Source organism: Nerophis ophidion, linkage group LG19, assembly GCF_033978795.1.
Source record: "Nerophis ophidion isolate RoL-2023_Sa linkage group LG19, RoL_Noph_v1.0, whole genome shotgun sequence".
In the NCBI taxonomy this organism is placed as follows: domain Eukaryota; kingdom Metazoa; phylum Chordata; class Actinopteri; order Syngnathiformes; family Syngnathidae; genus Nerophis; species Nerophis ophidion.
The window spans coordinates 5,675,293-5,701,257 of record NC_084629.1 but is presented as its reverse complement, the minus strand read 5'-3'; the positions used below and the strand labels follow the sequence as shown (position 1 = coordinate 5,701,257).

The following is a 25,965-nucleotide window of genomic DNA, read 5'->3' as shown; positions in this document are numbered from 1 at the left end:
CCACGCCGTCCCTGACATGACACCTTTAGAGGAATAACTGATATTACTAAAAAGTATATATTTACTTAATCTGTGTAAATTACAGACATTTAATACTCAATGCTGGTGTGAAGCTTGAAAAACTGGTGTAGAGTTGTGATCATTGCTTTGGAAATGTTGGTATTATTCAGTACTATTCCCAATATAAATTGTTCTTTAATTTAATTGGATTGGAATCCTATTTATTACACTGACATCATGTTTGTCTGAAAGTTATTAGACCACTTCTCTTTCTTGTCTTTGATTTGTTTGGTTGTTTTTCTACCACAGCGTTGCAAGCTGTAAGCAATTTGCTCAGAGATGCAATGGCAGGCCCAGAGCAATAAGGCGGCGATATTAAGCAGATTGCATCCGTTTAATCTTACAGAGTGGAGGAGAGAGGGAGAGATGCTCAGCGAACGATACAAGGACACTCAAACAAGCCTAGCGGGAACACCTAATTACTGCTGGAGCGCCGAGCCTACCTCTTGAGGGGCATCTCGGACAACTTGGCCCTGCAATTCATGAACAACCGCAGCTTTAAGTTGACCACTTGACTGAGCACCTGCAGAAGGCCACAGAGGAAAGAGGACTGTTAAAATTAAGGAGCGAAGGCAGTGGAAGAAAAAAAAAATAAATCAGTGGGCAGGTGTTTAAACAAACAGGGGAGTCCTTATCACAGCAACATAAGGTTCAATGCAGCAGGAGGTTTTCATTTGATGAAGACAATAGAATTTTTTTTTTTATTACACTCCCAAAAGAAATATGTGATTTACACAGTATACTCTATTTCCTCTCGTAGTAGCCAGGTTTGTTTTTCCCTCAAATGAGTACAAGGTGTTTACGAGCGGCAAGGTGTTTCATTAGAGAGGAAGCCATCATTTTGTTTACAAAAATGTAAAATAGCATAGCTCACAACATATTGTGTACATTACGTATACTTGAATGCTCCAGTTGTCACCGTTAATCATTGAACCCCCGCGTCTCCAATAGGCATTGTGCGCATGGTATACAGAAGCAAATACCCGCAGGGGTCTCTAATTAGTGCCGGTCAAAAAAGATTGGCATTAACCACTGTGGCTTTAAGCAACCTCCTGATGTACCGTAGGTATTATTTATTATGTTTACAAGAAAGTAGCCGCATTTAAAGTATCATGAGTAAGAATGGGTATCGTTTACATTTTAACTCATAGTGGTACTAAACAAATGGTACCTTTTTATCCTTTTTCTTTCTTTTCTTTTCTTAGTTTATTTCGAACATGACATACATACAACATTATATATCAGGTAATTTCATCATTTCACAATACATCATGTCCGAAAAGGAGTAGGAAGAAGCAAAGCTTATTTAATCCTACCCCTTTTCCACTTCAGAGCGCCCACAAATATATAAATTCATTCACTGACCTTCTTTACAGCAAAATATCAAATAGTAAAATGACATCTATGAATGAGTAACACAGCAGTTTTCTAATATGTACTTAATTATTTCAGTCATTAACATACTAAGAAGAAGAATATCTTATTTTCAATAAGTTTGAAAGTGTTTCTTATAATACTTCTTTGTACTTTTTAAGCACTATTAATTTAAACATCCTCTTAAACTGGGTCATATGAGTACAATGTTTAACTTCTTTACTTAATCCATTCCATAATTTAATTCCACATACTGATATGCTAAAAGTTTTAAGTGTTGTACGGGCATACAAATGTTTTAAGTTAGATTTTCCTCTAAGGTTTTGGAATTTTGTGACATTAAAGTTAAATAGACAAGCGATTGACATACTCCACTTATATTAAATACGAATGATTTAAACCAGTGGTTCTTAACCTTGTTGGAGGTACCGAACCCCACCAGTTTCATTTATGCATTCACCGAACCCTTCTTTAGTGAAAAATAAAATGTTGGGTTTTTTTTTAATTCAAGACAAAGTTCTATGTTTTTGGTAACACTTTACTATGGGGAACATATTCTGAATACCGTATTTTTCGGAGTTTTTCGAAAATGCATATAAAGAAGGAAAAAACCATATATAAGTCGCACTGGAGTATAAGTCGCATTTTGGGGGGAAATTTATTTGATAATTAGTTGTGGTGCGAGTGGTAATACGAAAGAAAGGTGCAAATCTGGTAACACATGAAGGAAGAATTAATTCCTAAAAAACCACCGCCACTGTCTGGCGGTGGTTTGGCTTCAAGCGGGAAGATGTCGAACAGACAACCGTAATTTTTCAAGTGTAGGGAAAAAGCGTTGTTACAAAAAGTAGCATTACTACTAAAATGTAGCATCATTTGAAAAGTCCCCTGCTAGAGAATGAAGAGTTCTTACTCCGCATGTCAACATCTCCGTTCGGTGCCACATCAACAAAATGCCGAGGTAAACATTTCCACATCACAACCGTATTAAAAAAATAGTCAACAAAAGCAGGAGATAACGTCCGCAGGAACCTACCACATAGCGATGGACACACTATTTCATTTCTTATTATGCAGCTCATTTTTTGTTTGACACTTATTGAAATATGTTGTGTGACATCATGCACAAAAGTGCACTTTATTTGTTTTAAACTATTGTAGTGGCGTTGTGTACAAAAAAAATGCACTTTAATTTAGCGTAGTTTTGATATGTCATCTAAGTGACATCATGCACAAAAGTGCACTCATTGCTTGTTTTAAAATGTCTGACAATCTTGCACTTTCTGTTTTGAAATGACATGAATGTTTGGGCCACTGCTTAATAACTGTTTAATAAATACAGTTTTAGTTAATTGACTTAGTTGTGATTTCCCTCTCTGCATGTAAGTTTAAAATGAGCATATATTAATGCGGTATGAACAAGAATGTTTTAATGTAGACACATAGAATCATCATACTGCTGTGATTATATGCATTAAGTGTTAATTTAAGGCTAAGGTAAAATATGGAGATATATATCGTGTATCGTGACATGGCCTAAAAATATTGAGATATTAAAAAAAGGTCAGATCGCACAGCTTTAATGGGCGCTCTATTTTTCCGACCACAAAGCCCTCTAAATAACCATCCAATAACCGCCAACAATACTCCATATACATCTCATGACCTGAATATTGACCAGGTATCACAGAGCGCTAACGAGCTTGTGCTGCAATATTGACCTATTTAAGGATGTTACCAGCTGTTGCTGATGCTTCCCCTCTGAGTTGGTAAAAGTTCATTCTAGATGATAAATCATGCCTCTCACATGTATAGCTGAAAGTTGTGGCCATTAATTGAGAAGTTGGTGAACTTCGATAAATGGCGAAAAAAACACAGAAAAAGACACTAGTTTGCGGCAACTTTTTTATCCAACACTTTGCGTGGAGTATGAAAAATTCTTCTTTAAAACGGGAAAATATGAAAATCCCATCAGTCAGCATCCTCATGAAAGCAGGCATTGTTTGTTTTATTATGTTCGTAACTTGTACATTTTGTTCAGCGCTTAGCAATCGTGCTACATGATGGTGAGGGTTTTACTAAAGCTGCATCTGTTTAGCACACAATATTCTCAAACTTGTTGCTCACCGTCTTTCAAGTCAAGCTAAAAAATATACTGTGACGACTGGTTCGCATGGTGATGCGGGGATAGTTCTCCCAAGATGCAGACAGACTCCGGACACAGTGTGCAGGTAGGAAATGATTGATTGGAATAAATCATACAGGGAAAAATAAAAGGTGTGCTCATAGCACGGGAGGCAAAACTAAGGGGGCTAGTGTGGGAGCCAGCAACCAAAAGGAGCTTAGCGTGGAAGCTAATATACGGAAACAGGAATCAAATACTGTCATCAAATGTTGCATAACGCAAATTAGGAACCCAGGCTGACTGACCGGAAAAGGCTGGAATAAATAGTGCTCTGATTAGTGCTCGGGAAACAGGTGAGCGTCCCGAATACCAATCAGAGACAGGTGGAAACAATAAGCACCCGTGAAAACAGAAAACGAACCCTTTGATGCACAAAAACAGGAACTGAGGAGGTCCAAAACCAAACAGAACATGATCCAGGCGGCAGATCATAACATATACGTTTCTGGATCATCATTTTTCTCAAAGTAGTCTTTGGTGTCTCTGACAAAGTATGTTGCGAGTAGTAGGTTGTTGTTGTTTAAGGGAAAAGCGAACGTTGTGATAGGTGAAGTGAATTATATTTATATAGCGCTTTTCTCAAGTGACTCAAAGCGCTTTACATAGTGACACCCAATATCTAAGTGACATTTAAACGAGTGTGGGTGGCACTGGGAGCAGGTGGGTAAAGTGTCTTGCCCAAGGACACAATGGCAGTAACTAGGATGGCACAAGCGGGAATCGAACCTGCAACCCTCAAGTTGCTGGCACGGCCACTCTACCAACCGAGCTATGCCCTGTGAAAATACGTAAATATTTCATGTTAATATGAATATGCCTGTTACTACGTTACATATATACCGTATTTTCGGATTATAAATCGCTCCGGAGTATAAATCGCACCTGCCGAAAATGCATAATAAAGAAGGAAAAAAACATAAATAAGTCGCACTGGAGTATAAGTCGCATTTTTGAGGGGAATTTATTTGATAAAATCCAACACCAAGAATAGACATTTGAAAGGCAATTTAAAATAAATAAAGAATAGAGAACAACAGGCTGAATAAGTCTACGTTATATGACGCATAAATAACCAACAGAGAACATGCCTGCTATGTTAACGTAAAATATTATGGTAAGAGTCATTCAAATAACTATAACATATAGAACATGCTATATGTTTACCAAACAATCTGTCACTCCTAATCGATAAATCCCATGAAATCTTCTTCCTCGATGTCGCTTCAAAACAACTCTGCCAACTCCAAAGGTATGCGTCGCTTCCTCTTGTCGTTTTCTGCTGCATATTTCACTACGTCCAGCTTGTAATAGTAGTAGTAGTAGTAAATTATATTTATATAGCGCTTTTCTCTAGTGACTCAAAGCGCTTTACATAGTGAAACCCAATATCTAAGTTCCATTTAAACCAGTGTGGGTGGCACTGGGAGCAGGTGGGTAAAGTGTCTTGCCCAAGGACACAACGGCAGTGACTAGGATGGCGGAAGCGGGAATCGAACCTGAAACCCTCAAGTTGCTGGCACGGCCACTCTACCAACCGAGCTATACTGTAATCTGCAGTACATGATTTCCTTTTCGGTGCCATTTTTGTTCAGCCCTTCTCAGTTTTTAGAAGTTACCGCCAACCTTGAAATGATCCATTTTAATAGTTACGGCAGTAGCGTATAGAATACAGCAGTTAGCATCCCATGACCCACAATGCACTTCTGCCATGACCCTCCCCTGCCGAATTGTTATTGGTTGACGTGTGTGTGACGATTGCTGACATTTTCTTCGTCTCTTCCGCGAATAAGATAAATTATATTATTTAATATTTTACGGTAATGTGTTAATAATTTCACACATAAGCCGCTCCGGAGTATATGTCGCACCCCCGGCCAAACTATGAAAAAAACTGTGATTTATAATCCGAAAAATACGGTAGTTACAGTGTGTATATAAAACGTTGGAGGTTTGTAGTGTGCTGAATAGGCGGAATAAAGCGACTCCTATTGACTTCATTGTTAGCTGACTTTCATCCATACATCCATTTTCTTCCGCTTTTCCGAGGTCGGGTCGCGGGGGCAGCAGCCTAAGCAGAGAAGCCCAGACTTCCCTCTCCCCAGCCACTTCGTCTAGCTCCTCCCGGGGGATCCCGAGGCGTTCCCAGGCCAGCCGGGAGACATAGTCTTCCCAACTTGTCCTGGGTTTCCCCCATGGCCTCCTACCGGTTGGACGTGCCCTAAACACCTCCCTAGGGAGGTGTTCTAGGGAGGTGTTTAGGTGGCATCCTGACCAGATGCCCGAACCACCTCATCTGGCTCCTCTCGAAGTGAAGGAGCAGCGGCTTTACTTTGAGCTCCTCCCGGATGTCAGAGCTTCTCACCCTATCTCACCCGGCGGAGGAAACTCATTTCGGCCGCTTGTACCCGTGATCTTGTCCTTTCGGTCATGACCCAAAGCTCATGACCATAGGTGAGGATGGGAACGTAGAACGACCGGTAAATTGAGAGCTTTGCCTTCCGGCTCAGCTCCTTCTTCACCACAACGGATCGATACAACGTCCGCATTACTGAAGACGCCGCACCGATCCGCCTGTCGATCTCACGATCCACTCTTCCCTCACTCGTGAACAAGACTCCTACGTACTTGAACTCCTCCACTTGGGGCAGGGTCTCCTCCCCAACCCGGAGATGACTTTCACTAAGATTTATTTTTGATATTTAATGCAACAAAACAAATAAAAACATACGTGTTTTTGTCTTACATGGGGATTGTGAATGATAGGCAATTTTTTTTTAAATGTGCAGTTCCCCTTTAAGTTGAGGTACCACTGTATTAAGTTACAGTTAAAGTACCCATGATTGTCACACTAAAGTAGGTGTGGCAAAATTATTCTCTGCATTTCACCCATCACCCTTGATTAAAAAAAATATATATATATATTGTACTTGTATAGCGCTTTTCTACCTTCAAGGTACTCAAAGCGCTTTGACACTACTTCCACATTTACCCATTCACACACACATTCACACACTGATGGAGGGAGCTGCCATGCAAGGCGCTAACCAGCACCCATCAGGAGCAAGGGTGAAGTGTCTTGCTCAGGACACAACGGACGTGACGAGGTTGGTACTAGGTGGGAATTGAACCAGGGACCCTCGGGTTGCGCATGGCCACTCTCCCACTGCGCCACGCCGTCCCATGAGATAAATTATATTATTTAATATTTTACGGTAATGTGTTAATAATTTCACACATAAGTCGCTCCGGAGTATATGTCGCACTATGAAAAAAACTGATTTATAATCCGAAAAATACGGTAGTTACAGTGTGTATATAAAACGTTGATGGAGGTTTGTAGAGCGCTGAATAGGCGGAATAAAGCGACTCCCATTGACTTCATTGTTAGCTGACTTTCATCCATCCATCCATTTTCTTCCGCTTTTCCGAGGTCGGGTCGCGGGGGCAGCAGCCTAAGCAGGGAAGCCCAGACTTCCCTCTCCCCAGCCACTTCGTCTAGCTCTTCCCGGGGGATCCCGAGGCGTTCCCAGGCCAGCCGGGAGACATAGTCTTCCCAACGTGTCCTGGGTCTTCCCCGTGGCCTCCTACCGGTTGGACGTGCCCTAAACACCTCCCTAGGGAGGCGTTCGGGTGGCATCCTGACCAGATGCCTGAACCACCTCATCTGGCTCCTCTCGATGTGAAGGAGCAGCGGCTGTACTTTGAGTTCCTCCCGGATGGCAGAGCTTCTCACCCTATCTCTAAGGGAGAGACCCGCCACACGGCAGAGGAAAATAATTTTGGCCGCTTTTACTTGTGATCTTGTCCTTTCGGTCACAACCCAAAGCTCATCACCATAGGTGAGGATGGGAATGTAGATTGACCGGTAAATTGAGAGCTTTGCCTTCCGGCTCAGCTCCTTCTTCACCACAACGGATCGGTACAACGTCCGCATTACTGACGACGCCGCACCGATCCGCCTGTCGATCTCACGATCCACTCTTCCCTCACTCGTGAACAAGACTCCTAGGTACTTGAACTCCTCCACTTGGGGCAGGGTCTCCTCCCCAACCCGGAGATGATTTTCACTAAGATTTATTTTTGATATTTAATGCAACAAAACAAATAAAAACATACGTGTTTTTGTCTTACATGGGGATTGTGAATGATAGGCAATTTTTTTTTTTAATTTGCAGTTCCCCTTTAAGTTGAGGTACCACTGTATTAAGTTAAAGTTAAAGTACCCATGATTGTCACACACAAAGTAAGTGTGGCAAAATTATTCTCTGCATTTCACCCATCACCCTTGATTACCCCCCTGGGAGGCGAGTGGAGCAGTGAGCAGTAGCGGAGGCCGCGCTCGGGAATCATTTTTGGTGATTTAACCCCCAATTACAACTTTTGATGCTGAGTGTCAAACAGATGCGTTCTATTTTTTATAGTTTTATGTATGACTCGGCCGGGGTTTGGACTCACAGCCTACCGATCTCAGGGCGGACATTCTAACCGTATAGTTATACTATTAAACAGATCCAGATACAGCGTTATAATTCGACAGTAGCATTAAAACAATTGTTATTGGTACAAATGGTTCATATTGTGTGTACTGTGACACATGGTGGCATCAGATGTCATAGTAAAGCTATTTACAGAAACCCAGTGGCAGCACCTGTTCCTTGTTTATTTGAGATTAGGCATTTATTTGTTCAAGTGGATGACACATTCGGTAATTAATCGAGGCACAGCGTCATTTAAAGCGCAGGCCACTATTTACTATGGTATGCTGAATCCATGCTACATAAAGTTGTGTGGTAAAGCAAATGGGGGAAAAATTTCAGTGCGGTGCCTGAAAAAATGAGGCACAAAGTAGGGCTTTCAATGACTTATAATAGGAATTGGCAGCAGGCTGTCAGACTCTCCAAAATTTTGGTCCACAATGCGTCTGTGGCTTTATTGGTCTGTGTTAAATCAAGCTATATAGTGAGTATTGATCCTCCAACCTTCCAGTTGCTGAGCCAAACACTTGCAACAGAGCCCTACTGACAACCGTATATAATAAACACATGATTTAAAAGAGGTAAAATCAACAATGACTCAGTGGTTTTGAGAGGTGGTCAATATGCCGCAATCATGATTTCTACTGCGCACTGCACTGAGAGCACATAGCAAACAATGTCTGCGGATGGCGACTGATTTAATTGGACTGTCTAAAGAAAGTGACTCATATTTTCATATTAAGCCGGGGCCATCTGCACAATAAGATGCAGAGAAATGGCGGATTTCTATGGAAAATACCTACTTGTCTTTCACCAAGTCTGTTCTGACAAAGTGGTATGTTGTATTTGACTAAATGTGCGACAATTATGCTTACCACAATTTAAATCAGTCCTTGTTAAACAATAGCAGTTAAATAGCATATTTTATGAAAATCAACTCAAAACATGTAAATACAAACATTTAAACTTATTTCCACTGCCAGGGTATTTAAGTTAACCTGTTTGTTATGGAAAATAAATATAATCTAGATACAAATCTCTGAGCAACAATCATAACATCTGAACAGGCAATTTCTGAGGAAACAGCAGAAAATTTTTTTTTTATCAGGGATCTTATGTTTAAAAAAAACTATATTATAGGTAGTGGGCTGTTTTAGGGAATTTTTGATCAAATTATCCGTAGTAACAATATTAATAATGTTGTGTTTATTCTGCGTAGTGCACTTAAAATAATTACGACCATATCTAAGAATTGATATGATGGGAATTTTCCGATTGTTTGCTTGGTGCTTTGATAAACTGAAGGCATCATATACATGGTACTATATTGTGATGTTATGAGCCAGGGAAAAAAAGAACTACCCTACCCAGCATGCAACAGGAGTGACGAGCATGCGCGGTAGCCCGTTAAAGGTTGTGTGTCGCCATGACGGCATCTTGTATGTTGTGATATGCACGCTCTGAAAGTAAACGTTAAGAACTCACCCAACACTCCTCGTCTGCATTATTCATAAATAGACAGACAACACATATACTCCGCTGCTTCACAGGCCGCTGGATGTAGCCGGCAAAGTATTCCCATGCTAGCTAGCCCGTCTAGCAAGCACGCGTCATTCAGTCCAAAACGGCCCGATCTATCCACATCCAGAATTGTCTGGCGGTCGTAAGTGATCCCGGAGTGACCACGCTGTAAGCCAGCCATGAAATTTGCAGAATTGTCCGGTATTTTGCCAAATGTTGCATCTTTACCAAGAGCTACTCCACGCCGAAGCCCGTCCGGGCGCCGCCATCTTGTTAAGAAAAGGCGTTAACAAAATAAAAGCATGTAAACAACATACGCAAATGCGCGATAAAATAATTGTCGGCGTTAATAGATTGATGAGTTAACTCGTAATTAACACATTAATTTGCCCACCCCTAATATATATATATATATATATATATATATACACACACATATATATATATATATACACATATACATACACACACACACACACACACACACACACACAAACACACACATATATATATATATATATGTATACATATACACATACATACATACATATATAAATATATATATATATATATACATATATAAATATATATATATATATATATACATATATAAATACATATATATATATATATATATATATATATATATATATATATATATATATATATATATATATATATACTTACAGTGTATATATTTTAAATATGTTTTAAACGTATAAGTTTTGGTCTGTCCTTTGCCTGTATTTTTGTATGTAGTGTACAGCCTTTTGTTTTTCAACTGTGGTTGTTTTTAAAGGGCTTCATAAATAAAGTTGGTAAGGTATCTAGCACTCTGAGGTGAGTTGGCAGGATGGCTATACATGTATATTATATACAGGTCGTAGTGTGATATCAGATCAGGTCAACCCTAGATAAAAAATTATTATCACACCTATTTTTTTTAATGTCATATTTGTTGACTAAAACTTTTGTTAAAATGGACAGCATGCCTAAGGATAAAGTTGTAGAACCATAATAAGAATTAAAAAAAAAAACTAACAGATAATGAAAGTTAATCACTTTGAAAAATCAACATTTCGGGTAGTTTAATTGTAATTTGAATTCCAGAATACAGTGGTACCTCAACTTAAGAGTGCACCAACTTAGTCTTTTGAGATATGAGTTTTCTCTCAAATTTTTTTTGTTATTCTTTAAGTTGCAAGGATGAATTTGGGTCAAAGCGAATCCAAAGGAGCGTACCGAGAAGAAGAAGCGGACGACAAGTCAGAGAAACGAAGCATTAAATGCATGTTTTACTTTGGAGCTGACCTGGCAAGACAGCCCGACCGCAGCTAAGCCGGAGCCCATCACGCGAAGCAGAAGCCAGCCTTCGTGTAATGCAGCCAAAGACACCAAACATCCAAACGACAGACATTTATACATGAAAATATGAAGACGATGCTGCTGGTGTGCCTGACACGATTCAGTTTGTACTGTCTCCTAATGTTACAAAGTGGACAATCCACTTTTCGTCCTGGTCGTGGAACTGTGGACCAGCTCTATACTCTCGGCAGGGTTCTTGAGGGTGCATGGGAGTTTGCCCAACCAGTCTACATGTGCTTTGTGGACTTGGAGAAGGCATTCGACCGTGTCCCTCGGGAAGTCCTGTGGGGAGTGCTCAGAGAGTATGGGGTATCGGACTGTCTTATAGTGGCGGTCCACTCCCTGTATGATCAGTGTCAGAGCTTGGTCCGCATTGCTGGCAGTAAGTCGAACACGTTTCCAGTGAGGGTTGGACTCCGCCAAGGCTGTCCTTTGTCACCGATTCTGTTCATAACTTTTATGGACAGAATTTCTAGGCGCAGTCAAGGCGTTGAGGGGTTCCGGTTTGGTGGCCGCAGGATTAGGTCTCTGCTTTTTGCAGATGATGTGGTCCTGATGGCTTCATCTGACCGGGATCTTCAGCTCTCGCTGGATCGGTTCGCAGCCGAGTGTGAAGCGACCGGAATGAGAATCAGCAATGGTTCTCGCCCGGAAAAGGGTGGAATACCATCTCCGGGTTGGGGAGGAGACCCTGCCCCAAGTGGAGGAGTTCAAGTACCTAGGAGTCTTGTTCACGAGTGAGGGAAGAGTGGATCGTGACCGGACCGGACCCCCTCCACAAGGGAGAGTGGGACATAGAAGAAAAAGAAAAGAAACGGCAGATCAACTGGTCTAAAAAGGGAGTCTATTTAAAGGCTAGAGTATACAAATGAGTTTTAAGGTGAGACTTAAATGCTTCTACTGAGGTGGCATCTCGAACTGTTACCGGGAGGGCATTCCAGAGTACTGGAGCCCGAACGGAAAACGCTCTATAGCCCGCAGACTTTTTTTGGGCTTTAAAGTTTTAATCAATCAAACCCCGGCCGAGTCATACCAAAGACTGTAAAAATGGGACCCATTGTCTCCCTGCTTGGCACTCGGCTTTAAGGGGTTGGAATCGGGGGTTAAATCACCAAAATGATTCCTGAGCGTGGCCATCGCTGTTGCTCACTGCTCCCCACACCTCCCAACTTGGGAATGGGTCAAATGCAGAGGATAATTTCGCCACACCTAGTGTATGTGTGAATATCGTTGGGACCTTAACTTTAACAAGTATATTTAATATTTTTGGCCACTGTAACATTAAACAGTTTGAACAGTAACACTGTGTTGGAATATTTAATTAACTGGTTCTTTGGCGTGCTACTGGATGGAGCCTGCATACCTCTCATAGTACATGTACCACAGTTTTAGAATCGCTGCATTAAAGGGCTTAAGCCTGGTGTATACTCTTGCCTCACCTTATTTGTGTCCCCTATGACGGCGTCTTGTTTGATTTATAGTTCTTCCGTGGGAAGTGGCGCCAGACTTGTAATTCGTTTTCAAAACACTAAGGGGAACTGTTGTTGACGAGATACTGTATTTCTTTCTTGTGAGGAGTGACGATAGGCAAAAACCACAACATCAAAATCTTCGTCTACAATGGAACTAATCGTCCACTATCAGTAGTGTACTTTTAATGGACATTTTACTTATAAACCAGAGGAAAATACCTTTGTGAAGATGAACCGTGCAATTTAGGAACGAATCGCGGCAGAGGACGCAATTATCATTTGCAATGCTATTCGGTCGTTTGGGACACGAGACAAGAGAGGGCTATCATGTTAATAAAACTGTTTAATTATTGTAACTTAAAAACTTGCTGGTGTTAATCTGTATGGTCATGTTCAGAGTTAACAAATGTTTGTAAATATCCAGTGCCTGAAAGATTATTGACGGAGAATAAGAAATATTGTGTTTGAGAAAGGACATGTGTCGCAAATTAAATCCGTTTTTAGCACAAGAGTGGCAATCAAAGTTGAAAGAGTGTCGTACTTTGTGACTACTTCTGTACGCAACAACACAACAAGCTGAAAAACACATTTCAGTAATTATTTTTAGAGGCCACGGAGATATTAATTAGACCCGAGGCGTGATTATTGCTGAAATATCAGTCTCCATCCATCTTCCATTGCATGCAAATGTTTAATTACTGTTGTTTTTTTCATACACTACTTTGTGCATTTCAAGCCCAAAGTCTGCTTGCCTGTGTTCAGGGACACTTCTTGGCAAAAACTTGCCAATCACAGCTGTGGGTTCTGTGTAGCCGACGCAAACCTTAGATTTATTTGGTGGTGCAAGCCAGCCTTGCAGGAAGCAACGCAAGGGGAGGGGACGCAAGGTACGCAACACAAGAGTATATTACAAACTTTAGGACAGGGTTATTGAAATGGCGGCCAAATGAGGCCCGGGAACTGCACCACACAGAGTTCAGTTCACAACGTGGGACAGACTAACATTTCTACAACAAATTAAATACAATAAAAAATACCTAAACACTCACGTCATATAGAGGAACTTGGACCTTATTAAACACAGTGGAAGATTCTTTCCTTGGCCTTTTAATATCTTAAAAACCAGCGTCACGGCCGTCTCTCACTAGATACATACTAGGGGTGTGGGAAAAAAATCAATTCGAATATGAATCGCGATTCTCACGTTATGAGACTCAGAATCGATTCCCCTTTTTTTTTTTTAAATCGATTTTTTCATTTTTATTTTTTTATTAATTTTTTATTTTATTTTATTTTTATCAATCCAACAGAACAATAAACAGCAATACCATAACAATGCAATCCAATTCCAAAACCAAACCTGACCCAGCAACACTCAGAACTGCAATAAACAGAGCAATTGAGGAGACACAAACACCACACAGAACAAACCAAAAGTAGTGAAACAAAAATTAATATTATCAACAACTGTATCAATATTAGTTATATTTACAACATAGCAGTGATTAAAAATCCCTCATTGACATTTTCATAACACATTTAAAAAAATAAAAAAAATAAAAGAACAATAGTGTCACAGTGGCTTACACTTGCATCGAATCTCATAAGCTTGACAACACACTGTGTCCAATGTTTTCACAAAGATAAAATAAGTCATATTTTTCGTTCGTTTAATAGTTAAAACAAATTTACAATATTGCAATCAGTTGAAAAAACATTGTCCTTTAAAATCATAAAAGCTTTTTAAGAAAATCTACTACTCTGCTAGCACGTCAGCAGACTGGGGTAGATCCTGCTGAAATCCTATGTATTGAATGAATACAGAATCGTTCTGAAACGGAAAAATATCGTTTTTGAACCGAGAATCGCGTTGAATCAAAAAAAAAAAAATCCATATATAATGGAATCGCGACCCCTAGAATCGATATTGAATCGAATCGTGGCACACCCAAAGATTCGCAACCCTAATACATACGCAGATCCCGTGCTGTGCGTAGGGCCTACCACCCATGGGGGCAGAGATGCATGTGTTAAGGAATATTTTCACTCCTTTTGGCAGAATAAGAACGCATTACTTTTATTCTGTTAGAAGAAGATACAGACAATGAATGCACCCCGTGTTATTACCAGTGCATTTTCCCGCATAGGTCATTATAAATGATGTCATGCGATACAAGCCTGAAGAGAGAGAGAGAGTGGAGGGGAGTGTGTAGTACTAGGCATACCAAAAGTTAAGTTTCAGTTTTGATTGCTGCCACCAAGGCGGGGCAAACGTGAGGTCAATTAAATGGGAAGACAGGCAACCATGGCTTGACAGCTCCAAACTCTCTTCATGGTATTTGTGTTGTCTGTACTTACTCCTATTTTGTAGATTAAATTATTAAACTTCAGTTCAAGTCACCCCTCAACAGCTGTAGAACTATTGACTCTGGGAAGACTCCCCCCTCCTACATAGAGGGTCTTAATACATACGAAGATAAATTATTGAATGACAATGCGCCTTATATAACAATTTTACTGCAACTTATTCCCGAATACCTTCCGGTTTTATTACTGTTAAAGATATATAAAGCAAATTTCCCTTTGAAAAATTCAACCCCCAACAACCCACCAACCCCCCAATATTATACATAAATGTTGTTGTCGTCTGGCCAAGACATAAATACTGAGTTGAGTTGTTTTTTTTTTTTAACATGCATGCATACAACATGATACATCACAATTTCCAGTTTCTCTATTCAACATGTTTGAAAAGGAGTAGGAAGAAGCAGAGCTTATAAAATCCTACCCCATTTTCCTTTATATAGCTGTTGCTAAAACTTTTGTTCACTTCTTGTTCTCAATTTATTCACAATATAATCCATAAGTACTGACATTAAATATAAATAAATACCTAAATAATAATTAGTGAGGTAAGTTATATTTAATATGGTGACATAAGTAAGATTATCTACAAAATGAATGGATGGATGAAATAAATTCATATTGTTTATCATGGTTCTTCTTTTTTGTACTTTGTAAACACTTTGTTTGAAGAGTTTCTTGAAGTGTATCATATTAGTGCACTGTTTGATTTCTTTGCTTAATCCATTCCATAATTTAATTATTATTCCTCCGTGAATTCTTCTTGCTGTGTTTTTTATACACTTTGATTTTAATTTTACTGTTTTAATTGATTTTACCCTTTAAAATAGTTTTTAATCATATTTGTTTTTCCATCCATCCATCCATCGTCTTCCGCTTATCCGAGGTCGGGTCGCGGGGGCAACAGCCTAAGCAGGGAAACCCAGACTTCCCTCTCCCCAGCCACTTCGTCTAGCTCTTCCCGGGGGATCCCGAGGCGTTCCCAGGCCAGCCGGGAGACATAGTCTTCCCAACGTGTCCTGGGTCTTCCCCGTGGCCTCCTACCGGTTGGACGTGCCCTAAACACCTCCCTGGGGAGGCGTTCGGGTGGCATCCTGACCAGATGCCCGAACCACCTCATCTGGCTCCTCTCGATGTGAAGGAGCAGCGGCTTTACTTTGAGTTCCTCCCGGATGGCAGAGCTTCTCACCCTATCTCTAAGGGAGAGACCCGCCACACGGCGCAGGAAACTCATTTCGGCCGCTTGTACCCGTGATCTTATCCTTTCGGTCATGACCCAAAGCTCATGACCATAGGTGAGGATGGGAACGTAGATCGACCGGTAAATTGAGAGCTTTGCCTTCCGGCTCAGCTCCTTCTTCACCACAACGGATCGGTACAACGTCCGCATTACTGAAGACGCCGCACCGATCCGCCTGTCGATCTCACGATCCACTCTTCCCTCACTCGTGAACAAGACTCCTAGGTACTTGAACTCCTCCACTTGGGGCAGGGTCTCCTCCCCAACCCGGAGATGGCACTCCACCCTTTTCCGGGCGAGAACCATGGACTCGGACTTGGAGGTGCTGATTCTCATTCCGGTCGCTTCACACTCGGCTGCGAACCGATCCAGCGAGAGCTGAAGATCCCGGTCAGATGAAGCCATCAGGACCACATCATCTGCAAAAAGCAGAGACCTAATCCTGCGGTCACCAAAGCGGAACCCCTCAACGCCTTGACTGCGCCTAGAAATTCTGTCCATAAAAGTTATGAACAGAATCGGTGACAAAGGACAGCCTTGGCGGAGTCCAACCCTCACTGGAAATGTGTTCGACTTACTGCCGGCAATGCGGACCAAGCTTTGGCACTGATTGTACAGGGAACGGACCGCCACAATAAGACAGTCCGATACCCCATACTCTCTGAGCACTCCCCACAGGACTTCCCGAGGGACACGGTCGAATGCCTTCTCCAAGTCCATAAAGCATATTTGTTTTTATTTTTATTTATTTTTTGTTTTATTCAGTCATTGGTGGAGCATAATATTGTTTTTAACATGGCTGTGCAGCACTTTGGAAACGTTATTGTTGTTTAAATGTGCTATATAAATAAAGTGGATTGGATTAATTCCACATACTGATATACCAAAGGTCATAAGTGTTGTACATGCGTATAAATGTTTTAAATTACATTTTTCTCTAAGATTATATTTTTGTTGAGAAGAATTGTTGTATATTCTTGGGTAGTATATTAGAGAAGAGTATTAACTCACAATCAGCAGAGTGGACAGCTTCTGTGCCGCTCTGGTAAGTGGGTCAACAATGGCCACCACATCATAGAACACTTCGTTTTCACGTGGCAAGAGCTGGAGCACACTGAAAAGGAAAACAAAACAGGGTTAACAATGCCAACCCAAAAAGAAAAAAAAAAAGTTTAATCCATCTTAGAAAAGTGGATACACAAATGAGCACTTCCCCCTCAGGCTGCGGAAGCACAATTGCCCACCTGTGGATGTTTTGGGGAAAGTTCACATCCCTTCTGACTTCTCCCTTCGGGGCTGCAGTTAGGAGGGCATCAACCTTCATGACCAGGTCACTGGAGCTAATATAAAAAAAGAGTTCTGGTCATCAAGGTGTTTTTTAAAAAATATTCTTCGATTAAAAAAACAGCAAAAGGTATAATAGTTTTTGCTGGGCAAACAAAAAAAAAAAGGAACCTACTGCTTTGGCTTCAATTTCATCAGTTTAACTTGGGCTTTGACTTTCTCTGCGGAGCCGCTTCGAGTGATCTTTTCCAGCAACTGGAAATCCTCCTCCGTGAATTCCTCTTGCTCCTCGAGTGGCCCGAGGATCTGACGCACAAGACACGTGTGCGAAAAACAAAACTTGTTACATTGTGCTGCACATCAGAATGGACATGTGGAGGGATGCTGTTTGCTTTAAAACAAATAGCATTTGTCAAACTTAAGGCCCTAGAGCATGGATGTCAAATTTGGCCCGCCGTGTAATTTCACTTGGCCCTTGAGGCAATATCAAATTAACATTAGAGCTGGCCCGCCGCTGTAACACCGCATTTACCGCTAACACTCTTACTTGCCAACCCTCTCAATTTTCCCGGGAGACTCCCGAAGTTCAATGCCCCTCCTGAATTTCATCCCGGACAACAATATTTGGGGTGGGATTTAAAGGCACTGCCTTTGGCGTTCTCTACAACCTGTCTCCACGTCCGCTTTTCCTCCATACAAACAGCGTAAGTAACATAATATATGCGGCTTATACACACACAAGTGAATGCAAGGCATACTTGGTCAACAGCCATACAGGTCACACTGAGGGTGGCCGTATAAATAACTTTAACACTGTTACAAATATGCGCCACACTGTGAACCCACACCAAACAAGAATGACACATTTCGGGAGAACATCCGCACCGTAACACGACATAAACACAACAGAACAAATACCCAGAACGCCTTGCAGCACTAACTCTTCTGGGACGCTACAATATACACCCCCCGCTATCACCAAACCCCGTCCAACTCAACCCCACCGCCGAAAAGAGGCATTAAATTTTTATTTAAATTTTATTTGATATGCCATTGATATTTTTGAATTATTATTATTATTTGAAACTCGATTTTGCATGTCACTATAAAGTTATATAAGCCTTGCTTGTTCAATATTCAATGTAAAACTTGTTTGGGTCCCTATTAAAAGGTTAATTTGTTCAACCCTTGGCCCGCGGCTTTGTTCAGTTTTAAATTTTGGCCCGCTCTGTATTTGACTTTGACACCCCTGTCCTAGAGCCAGATCTGGCCTTCCACATCATTTTATGTGGCCCGCATAACCCTGGAAATAATATTCATCAATAAAGAACTTCCTCCTTCTTACTGAACATATGAATAAATTGAAATCATTGGTCAGGGTGACAAGCAGATATCTATATTTTCATTTTATGTTGGGCAAAATGTTTCGAATATATGTTGATGTAATGTTTTTATCTTTTTGCATTTTCAGTTAGTTTAAAAGACACGCAATTGTATTCAGTAAATGTTGTATTTCTGTCCAAATTTAACGAATGGATACATTCAGTAAGAAAGATGAAGTGCTTTGTTGATTGCCTATGCCCGGGGGAGGGAACCTACGGCTCTAGAGAAGGGGTCGGGAACCTTTTTGGCTGAAAGAGCCATACAAGCCAAATATTTTGAAAAGTATTTCCGTGAGAGCCATATAATATTTTTTTTAAGACTGAATACAACTAAATGCGTCCATTTTTAAGTAAGACTAACATTTTTAGAGTGTAATAAGTCTCTTGTTCTTTTTAATAACATTGTTATTCTGAAGCTAACCAACAATAAATAAAATACTTCTTACCATTAATGCGACTTCTTGAACAGGTACCGTAGAAACCGGATGTGTCAGGCTTGTCCTTGACAGTTTGACTATGTCTTAGTTTTTCCTCTGCATTTGTCTTTGTTTTCTGCCTTTAGTTCCTGTTCCTGTTTGTCTCCCTGAGTGCTGTTTCCCCTTAACTGTGGCTGATTGGCACCTGGCCACACCTGGTGTCAATCAGCCTGCCACTATTTAGACCTGCTTTCTCCTCCAGTCAGGGCTGGATTATTGTCACTAATACCTGTCGATGTTGTGCTACTACTTGTCGCTGTTCCAGCATGCCGTGGACTGTTTCCGTCTTTATTGTTCCTAGTTCCTGTTTGCTGGTTCCTGTTTCCTGTTTCCAATTTGTCCGTTCCTGGTTCCTGGTTTATGTTTTTTCTTTATATTTTGGACATTAAATCATGTTTTCCTTTACAATGCCTGCCACCATCTCTGCATCTTGGGGTTCGTTAACTGTGGCTGATTGGCACCTGGCCACACCTGGTGTCAATCAGCCTGCCACTATTTAGACCTGCTTTCTCCTCCAGTCAGGGCTGGATTATTGTCACTAATACCTGTCGATGTTGTGCTACTACTTGTCGCTGTTCCAGCATGCCGTGGACTGCTTTCCGTCTTTATTGTTCCTAGTTCCTGTTTGCTGGTTCCTGTTTCCTGTTTCCAATTTGTCCGGTCCTGGTTCCTGGTTTATGTTTTTTCTTTATATTTTGGACATTAAATCGTGTTTTCCTTTACAATGCCTGCCACCATCTCTGCATCTTGGGGTTCGTTAACTGTGGCTGATTGGCACCTGGCCACACCTGGTGTCAATCAGCCTGCCACTATTTAGACCTGCTTTCTCCTCCAGTCAGGGCTGGATTATTGTCACTAATACCTGTCGATGTTGTGCTACTACTTGTCGCTGTTCCAGCATGCCGTGGACTGCTTTCCGTCTTTATTGTTCCTAGTTCCTGTTTGCTGGTTCCTGTTTCCTGTTTCCAATTTGTCCGTTCCTGGTTCCTGGTTTATGTTTTTCCTTTATATTTTGGACATTAAATCAAGTTTTCCTTTACAATGCCTGCCACCATCTCTGCATCTTGGGGTTCGTCAACAACTCAACCTGGCAGGATGGATAAATTAAAATGCATGAGAATGTTTTATATTTTGAACGTTATTTTTGTGATTACCAGCAGTATTATTCATTACTTACCATTTTAAGCAATGTCAGCTAAGATTTATCTAAGAGCCAGGTGCAGTCATCAAAAGAGCCACATCTGGCTCTAGAGCCATAGGTTCCCTACCCCTGCTCTAGAGCCAGATGTGGCTCTTTTGATGACTGCACCTGGCTCTGAGCTGACATTGCTTAATACGATAAGTAATGAATAATTCCACTCGTAATCACAGTGTTAAAAATAACGTTCAAAATACAAAACATTCTCATGCTTTTTATGTTCAAGAAGTTGCATTAATGGTAAGAAGTAATTTATTTATTATTGGTTAGTGTGGGGCTTGCCCTCCTAGGGGTTCTTCAGACCACCAAGAGCCTGTTTTAGGGTTACAATATTGTTTTATTTAATTTTTCTCCCAGTTGCTTTCCAGCAATTGTCTTTTTCTCTTTCGTCCTCACTCGCGCTCTGGCTCCAGCTCCAACCCTGTCTCTCCTCCTGGCTGCTGCTTATAACAGAGCGACAGGTGATTAGATAAAAAGGCCCAGGTGGGCCTTCTACGCACCTGTCGCTGATTTCGAGGCCGGTCCTGGCAACATCCTGCTTTGCTGCAGGCCACGCCCCCTCCACAGTTAGCTTCAGAATAACAACGTTATTATAAAGAATAAGAGGCCTATTATACTCTGGAAATGTTGGTCTTACTTAAAAAATGCACGCGTTTAGTTGTGTTCAGTGTTAAAAAAAATATTATATGGCTCTTAGGGAAATACATTTTAAAATATTTGGCTTCTTGGCTCTTTCAGTCAAAAAGGTTCCCGACCCCTGGCCTATGCAATTGTGTAATAATATCATCAGGCAGTTATACGTTGAAATTCATATGTATTTACTATTACAAAAAGCCCTCATTACTGCGATGTGACCCTCAATGAAAAAAAGTTTGACACCCCTGCATTGGTCACACACTCCAACCATTGTGAACATTTTACATTTTTGCTATTTAGGCTGCCATCATCAATTTGATTAGAAAAAAAAAAAGATTTATATTCTGTTTACTTTTCATGCTTTTACATTTGTATTATTACCTCCTATACCAAATTTTTATCCTCCAACATTAATTCTCATATCAAAATATGGATAATTTATCAAAATAAACTAAATTATTGAGACGCAGTGTTGGTGGGAACTACGTTTTCTTTCGCCTGAGTATAAAGCGTAATGCGCAAGCACAGCGGTACACTGCTGTGTCAGTAAGTCTGTTGAAACGATGGTCGATCATAAACGGAGCCATGTGTGGAGCAATTACAGCGGCACAAACAGCCAAGAGGCTGTGCATGATATTTGTTCACAAACCTCGTTAAACACCTGATGTTGATCCACCACACTCAATATGAGGCATTTTTGAGGCAGTCATAAGAGACACTCGCTATCAAATTGAAAGGGAAATAAGCCATGTCCCTGTCCCCCTCTTTGAATCATTTAAATTTCCCCTCATGATGTCACTGTCATGTCAGTGACAGGCTATGCTTGGCTATAATCAATCAATCAATCAATGTTTACTTATATAGCCCTAAATCACTAGTGTCTCAAAGGGCTGCACAAACCACAACACAAACCACTACGACATCCTCGGTAGGCCCACATAAGGGCAAGGAAAACTCACACCCAGTGGGACATCGGTGACAATGATGACTAAGAGAACCTTGGAGAGGAGGAAAGCAATGGATGTCGAGCGGGTCTAACATGATACTGTGAAAGTTCAATCCATAATGGATCCAACACAGTCGCGAGAGTCCAGTCCAAAGCGGATCCAACACAGCAGCGAGAGTCCCGTTCACAGCGGAGCCAGCAGGAAACCATCCCAAGCGGAGGCGGATCAGCAGCGCAGAGATGTCCCCAGCCGATACACAGGCAAGCAGTACATGGCCACCGGATCGGATCGGACCGGACCCCCTCCACAAGGGAGAGTGGGACATAGGAGAAAAAGAAAAGAAACGGCAGATCAACTGGTCTAAAAAGGGAGTCTATTTAAAGGCTAGAGTATACAAATGAGTTTTAAGGTGAGACTTAAATGCTTCTACTGAGGTGGCATCTCGAACTGTTACCGGGAGGGCATTCCAGAGTACTGGAGCCCGAAATGAAAACGCTCTATAGCCCGCAGACTTTTTTTGGGCTTTGGGAATCACTAATAAGCCGGAGTCCTTTGAACGCAGATTTCTTGCCCGGACATATGGTACAATACAATCGGCAAGATAGGATGGAGCTAGACCGTGTAGTATTCTATACGTAAGTAGTAAAACCTTAAAGTCACATCTTAAGTACACAGGAAGCCAGTGCAGGTGAGCCAGTACAGGCGTAATGTGATCAAACTTTCTTGTTCTTGTCAAAAGTCTAGCAGCCGCATTGTGTACCAACTGTAATCTTTTAATGCTAGACATGGGGAGACCCATAAGGTCCTATATACCTATAAGGTATACACCCATCACTTCTTTATAACTGTGTGTGAATAACATAAAATGGTTTAAAAAAAAAAAAAAAAAAAAAAAACAGCACAAATGTAACAGAAACTAGGGCTGTGAATCTTTGGGTGTCCCACGATTCGATTCTTGGGGTCACGATTCGATTCAAAATCGATCTTTTTTTTTTTAATTCAACACTATTGTCGATTCGAAAACGATTTTTTCCCGATTGAAAAGGGCGGGTTAGCACGGTTGGTAAAGTGGCCGTGCCAGCAACTTGAGGGTTGCAGGTTCGATTCCCACTTGTGCCATCCTAGTTACTGCCGTTGTGTCCTTGGGCAAGACACTTTACCCACCTGCTCCCAGTGCCACCCACACTGGTGTGAATGTAACTTAGATATTAGGTTTCACTATGTAAAGCGCTTTGAGTCACTAGAGAAAAAGCGCTATATAAATATAATTCACTTCACTTCACTCTATTTATTCAATACATGTGATTACAGCAGGATCTACCCCGGTCTGCTGACATGCAAGCAGAGTAGTAGATTTTTGTAAAAAGCTTTTATAACTGTAAAGGACAATGTTTTATCAACTGATTGCAATAATGTAAATTTGTATTAACTATTAAATTAAACAGAAATATGACTTATTTTATCTTTGTGAAAATATTGGACACAGTGTGTTGTCAAGCTTATGAGATGCGATGCAAGAGTAAGAAACTGACACTATTGTTTTTTTGTGTTTTATTTTTATAAATGTCTAATGATAATGTCAATGAGGGATTTTTAATCACTGCTATGCTGAAATTATTACTAATATTGATACTGTTGTTGATCATATTTATTTAGTTTTCACTACTTTTGGTTTGTTCTGTGTCGTGTTTGTGTCTCCTCTCAATTGCTCTGTTTATTGCAGTTCTGAGTGTTGCTGGGTCAGGTTTGGTTTTGGAATTGGATTGCATTGTTATGGTATTGCTGTGTATTGTTTTGTTGGATTGATTAATTAAAAGAAAATAAAAAATAAAAAAAATTAAAAATACATTTAAAAAACAACAACAACACATTTTTAAAAATGAGAATCTCTTTTGTAAAGTAAATCTGAACAGCCGATATGGGCATCTACATCAACTATAGGATTTGCCTGAGAAGCTGGACAGGACAAAAAAAAAAAAAAAAAGAGAATCAATTCTGAATCGCACAACGTGAGAATCGCGATTCGAATTTGTATCGATTTTTTTCCCACACCCCTAACAGAAACGTTTGGGATAATTTTGGTGAGATTTGGACACCACTGCCAGTGGTCGGAAAATGTATTGAATAATTACTGTATTCACTTGTTCATCGCAGTTAACAAGTGCCAGGGCTGACCGTGATGTAGGAATTTCCAAAGTAGGAATTTTCCATTTTAAATCGAATATTTACACTGCTAGAACATAAACACATTTTTAGGATCTTCTTAATACCATCCATCTTCTACCGCTTGTCCCTCTCAGGGTGACGGGGGGTGCTGGAGCCTATCCCATCTGCATTCGGGCAGAAGGCAGCGTACACCTTGGACAAGTCGCCGGCTCATCGCAGGGCTAACACAGATAGACAGTCAACATTCACACACTTGGGCCAAATTAGTGTTCAATCAATCAATCAATGTTTACTTATATAGCCCTAAATCACTAGTGTCTCAAAGGGCTGCACAAACCACCACGACATCCTCGGTAGGCCCACATAAGGGCAAGGAAAACTCACACCCAGTGGGACATTGGTGACAATAATGACCCAGTGGGACGTCGGTGAAAATGATGACTATGAGAACCTTGGAAAGGAGGAAAGCAATGGATGTCGAGCGGGTCTAACATGATACTGTGAAAGTTCAATCCACAATGGATACAACACAGTCGCGAGAGTCCAGTCCAAAGAGGATCCAAGACACAGCAGCGAGAGTCCCGTTCACAGCGGAGCCAGCAGGAAACCATCCCAAGCGGAGGCGGACCAGCAGCGCAGAGATGTCCCCAGCCGATACACAGGCAAGCAGTACATGGCCACCGGATCGGACCGGACCCCCTCCACAAGGGAGAGTGGGACATAGAAGAAAAAGAAAAGAAACGGCAGATCAACTGGTCTAAAAAGGGAGTCTATTTAAAGGCTAGAGTATACAAATGAGTTTTAAGGTGAGACTTAAATGCTTCTACTGAGGTGGCATCGCGAACTGTTACCGGGAGGGTATTCCAGAGTACTGGAGCCCGAACGGAAAATGCTCTATAGCCCGCAGACTTTTTTTGGGCTTTGGGAATCACTAATAAGCCGGAGTCCTTTGAACGCAGATTTCTTGCCGGGACATATGGTACAATACAATCGGCAAGATAGGATGGAGCTAGACCGTGTAGTATTTTATACGTAAGTAGTAAAACCTTAAAGTCACATCTTAAGTGCACAGGAAGCCAGTGCAGGTGAGCCAGTACAGGCGTAATGTGATCAAACTTTCTTGTTCTTGCCAAAAGTCTAGCAGCCGCATTTTGTACCAACTGTAATCTTTTAATGCTAGACATGGGGAGACCCGAAAATAATACGTTACAGTAGTCCAGGCGAGATGTAACAAACGCATGGATAATGATCTCAGCGTCTTTAGTGGACAGAATGGAGCGAATTTTAGCGATGTTACGGAGATGAAAGAAGGCCGTTTTAGTAACGCTTTTAATGTGTGCCTCAAAGGAGAGAGTTGGGTCGAAGATAATACCCAGATTCTTTACCGTGTCGCCTTGTATAATTGTTTGGTTGTCAAATGTTAGAGTTGTATTATTAAATAGAGTTCGGTGTCTAGCAGGACCGATAATCAGCATTTCGGTTTTTTTGGCGTTGAGTTGCAAAAAGTTAGCGGACATCCATTGTTTAATTTCATTAAGACACGCCTCCAGCTGACTACAATCCGGCGTGTTGGTCAGCTTTAGGGGCATGTAGAGTTGGGTGTCATCAGCATAACAGTGAAAGCTAATACCGTATTTGCGTATGATGTCACCTAGCGGCAGCATGTAGATGCTGAAGAGTGCAGGGCCAAGGACCGAACCCTGGGGAACTCCACACGTTACCTTAACGTAGTCCGAGGTCACATTGTTTCAACCTATACCCAGGTGCATGTTTTTGGAGTTGGGAGGAAGCCAGAGTACCCGGAGGGAACCCACACGGTC

The 25,965-nt window shown here is 41.2% G+C and overlaps 1 protein-coding gene across 4 annotated transcripts in view; it reads right to left on the bottom strand.

Moving 5' to 3' along the window:
- uggt2 (UDP-glucose glycoprotein glucosyltransferase 2) overlaps positions 1–25,965 on the bottom strand; it is a 192,296-nt gene that overhangs the window by 77,681 nt on the left and 88,650 nt on the right. For all 4 annotated transcript variants that reach the window (XM_061879044.1, XM_061879043.1, XM_061879045.1 and 1 more), the window contains exons 24-27: positions 17,516–17,646; positions 17,301–17,396; positions 17,068–17,170; positions 504–583 (exon numbers count right to left, since the gene is read on the bottom strand). In XM_061879044.1, the coding sequence (XP_061735028.1) occupies positions 504–583; positions 17,068–17,170; positions 17,301–17,396; positions 17,516–17,646 (410 nt within the window). The remainder of the gene's footprint in view (positions 1–503; positions 584–17,067; positions 17,171–17,300; positions 17,397–17,515; positions 17,647–25,965) is intronic.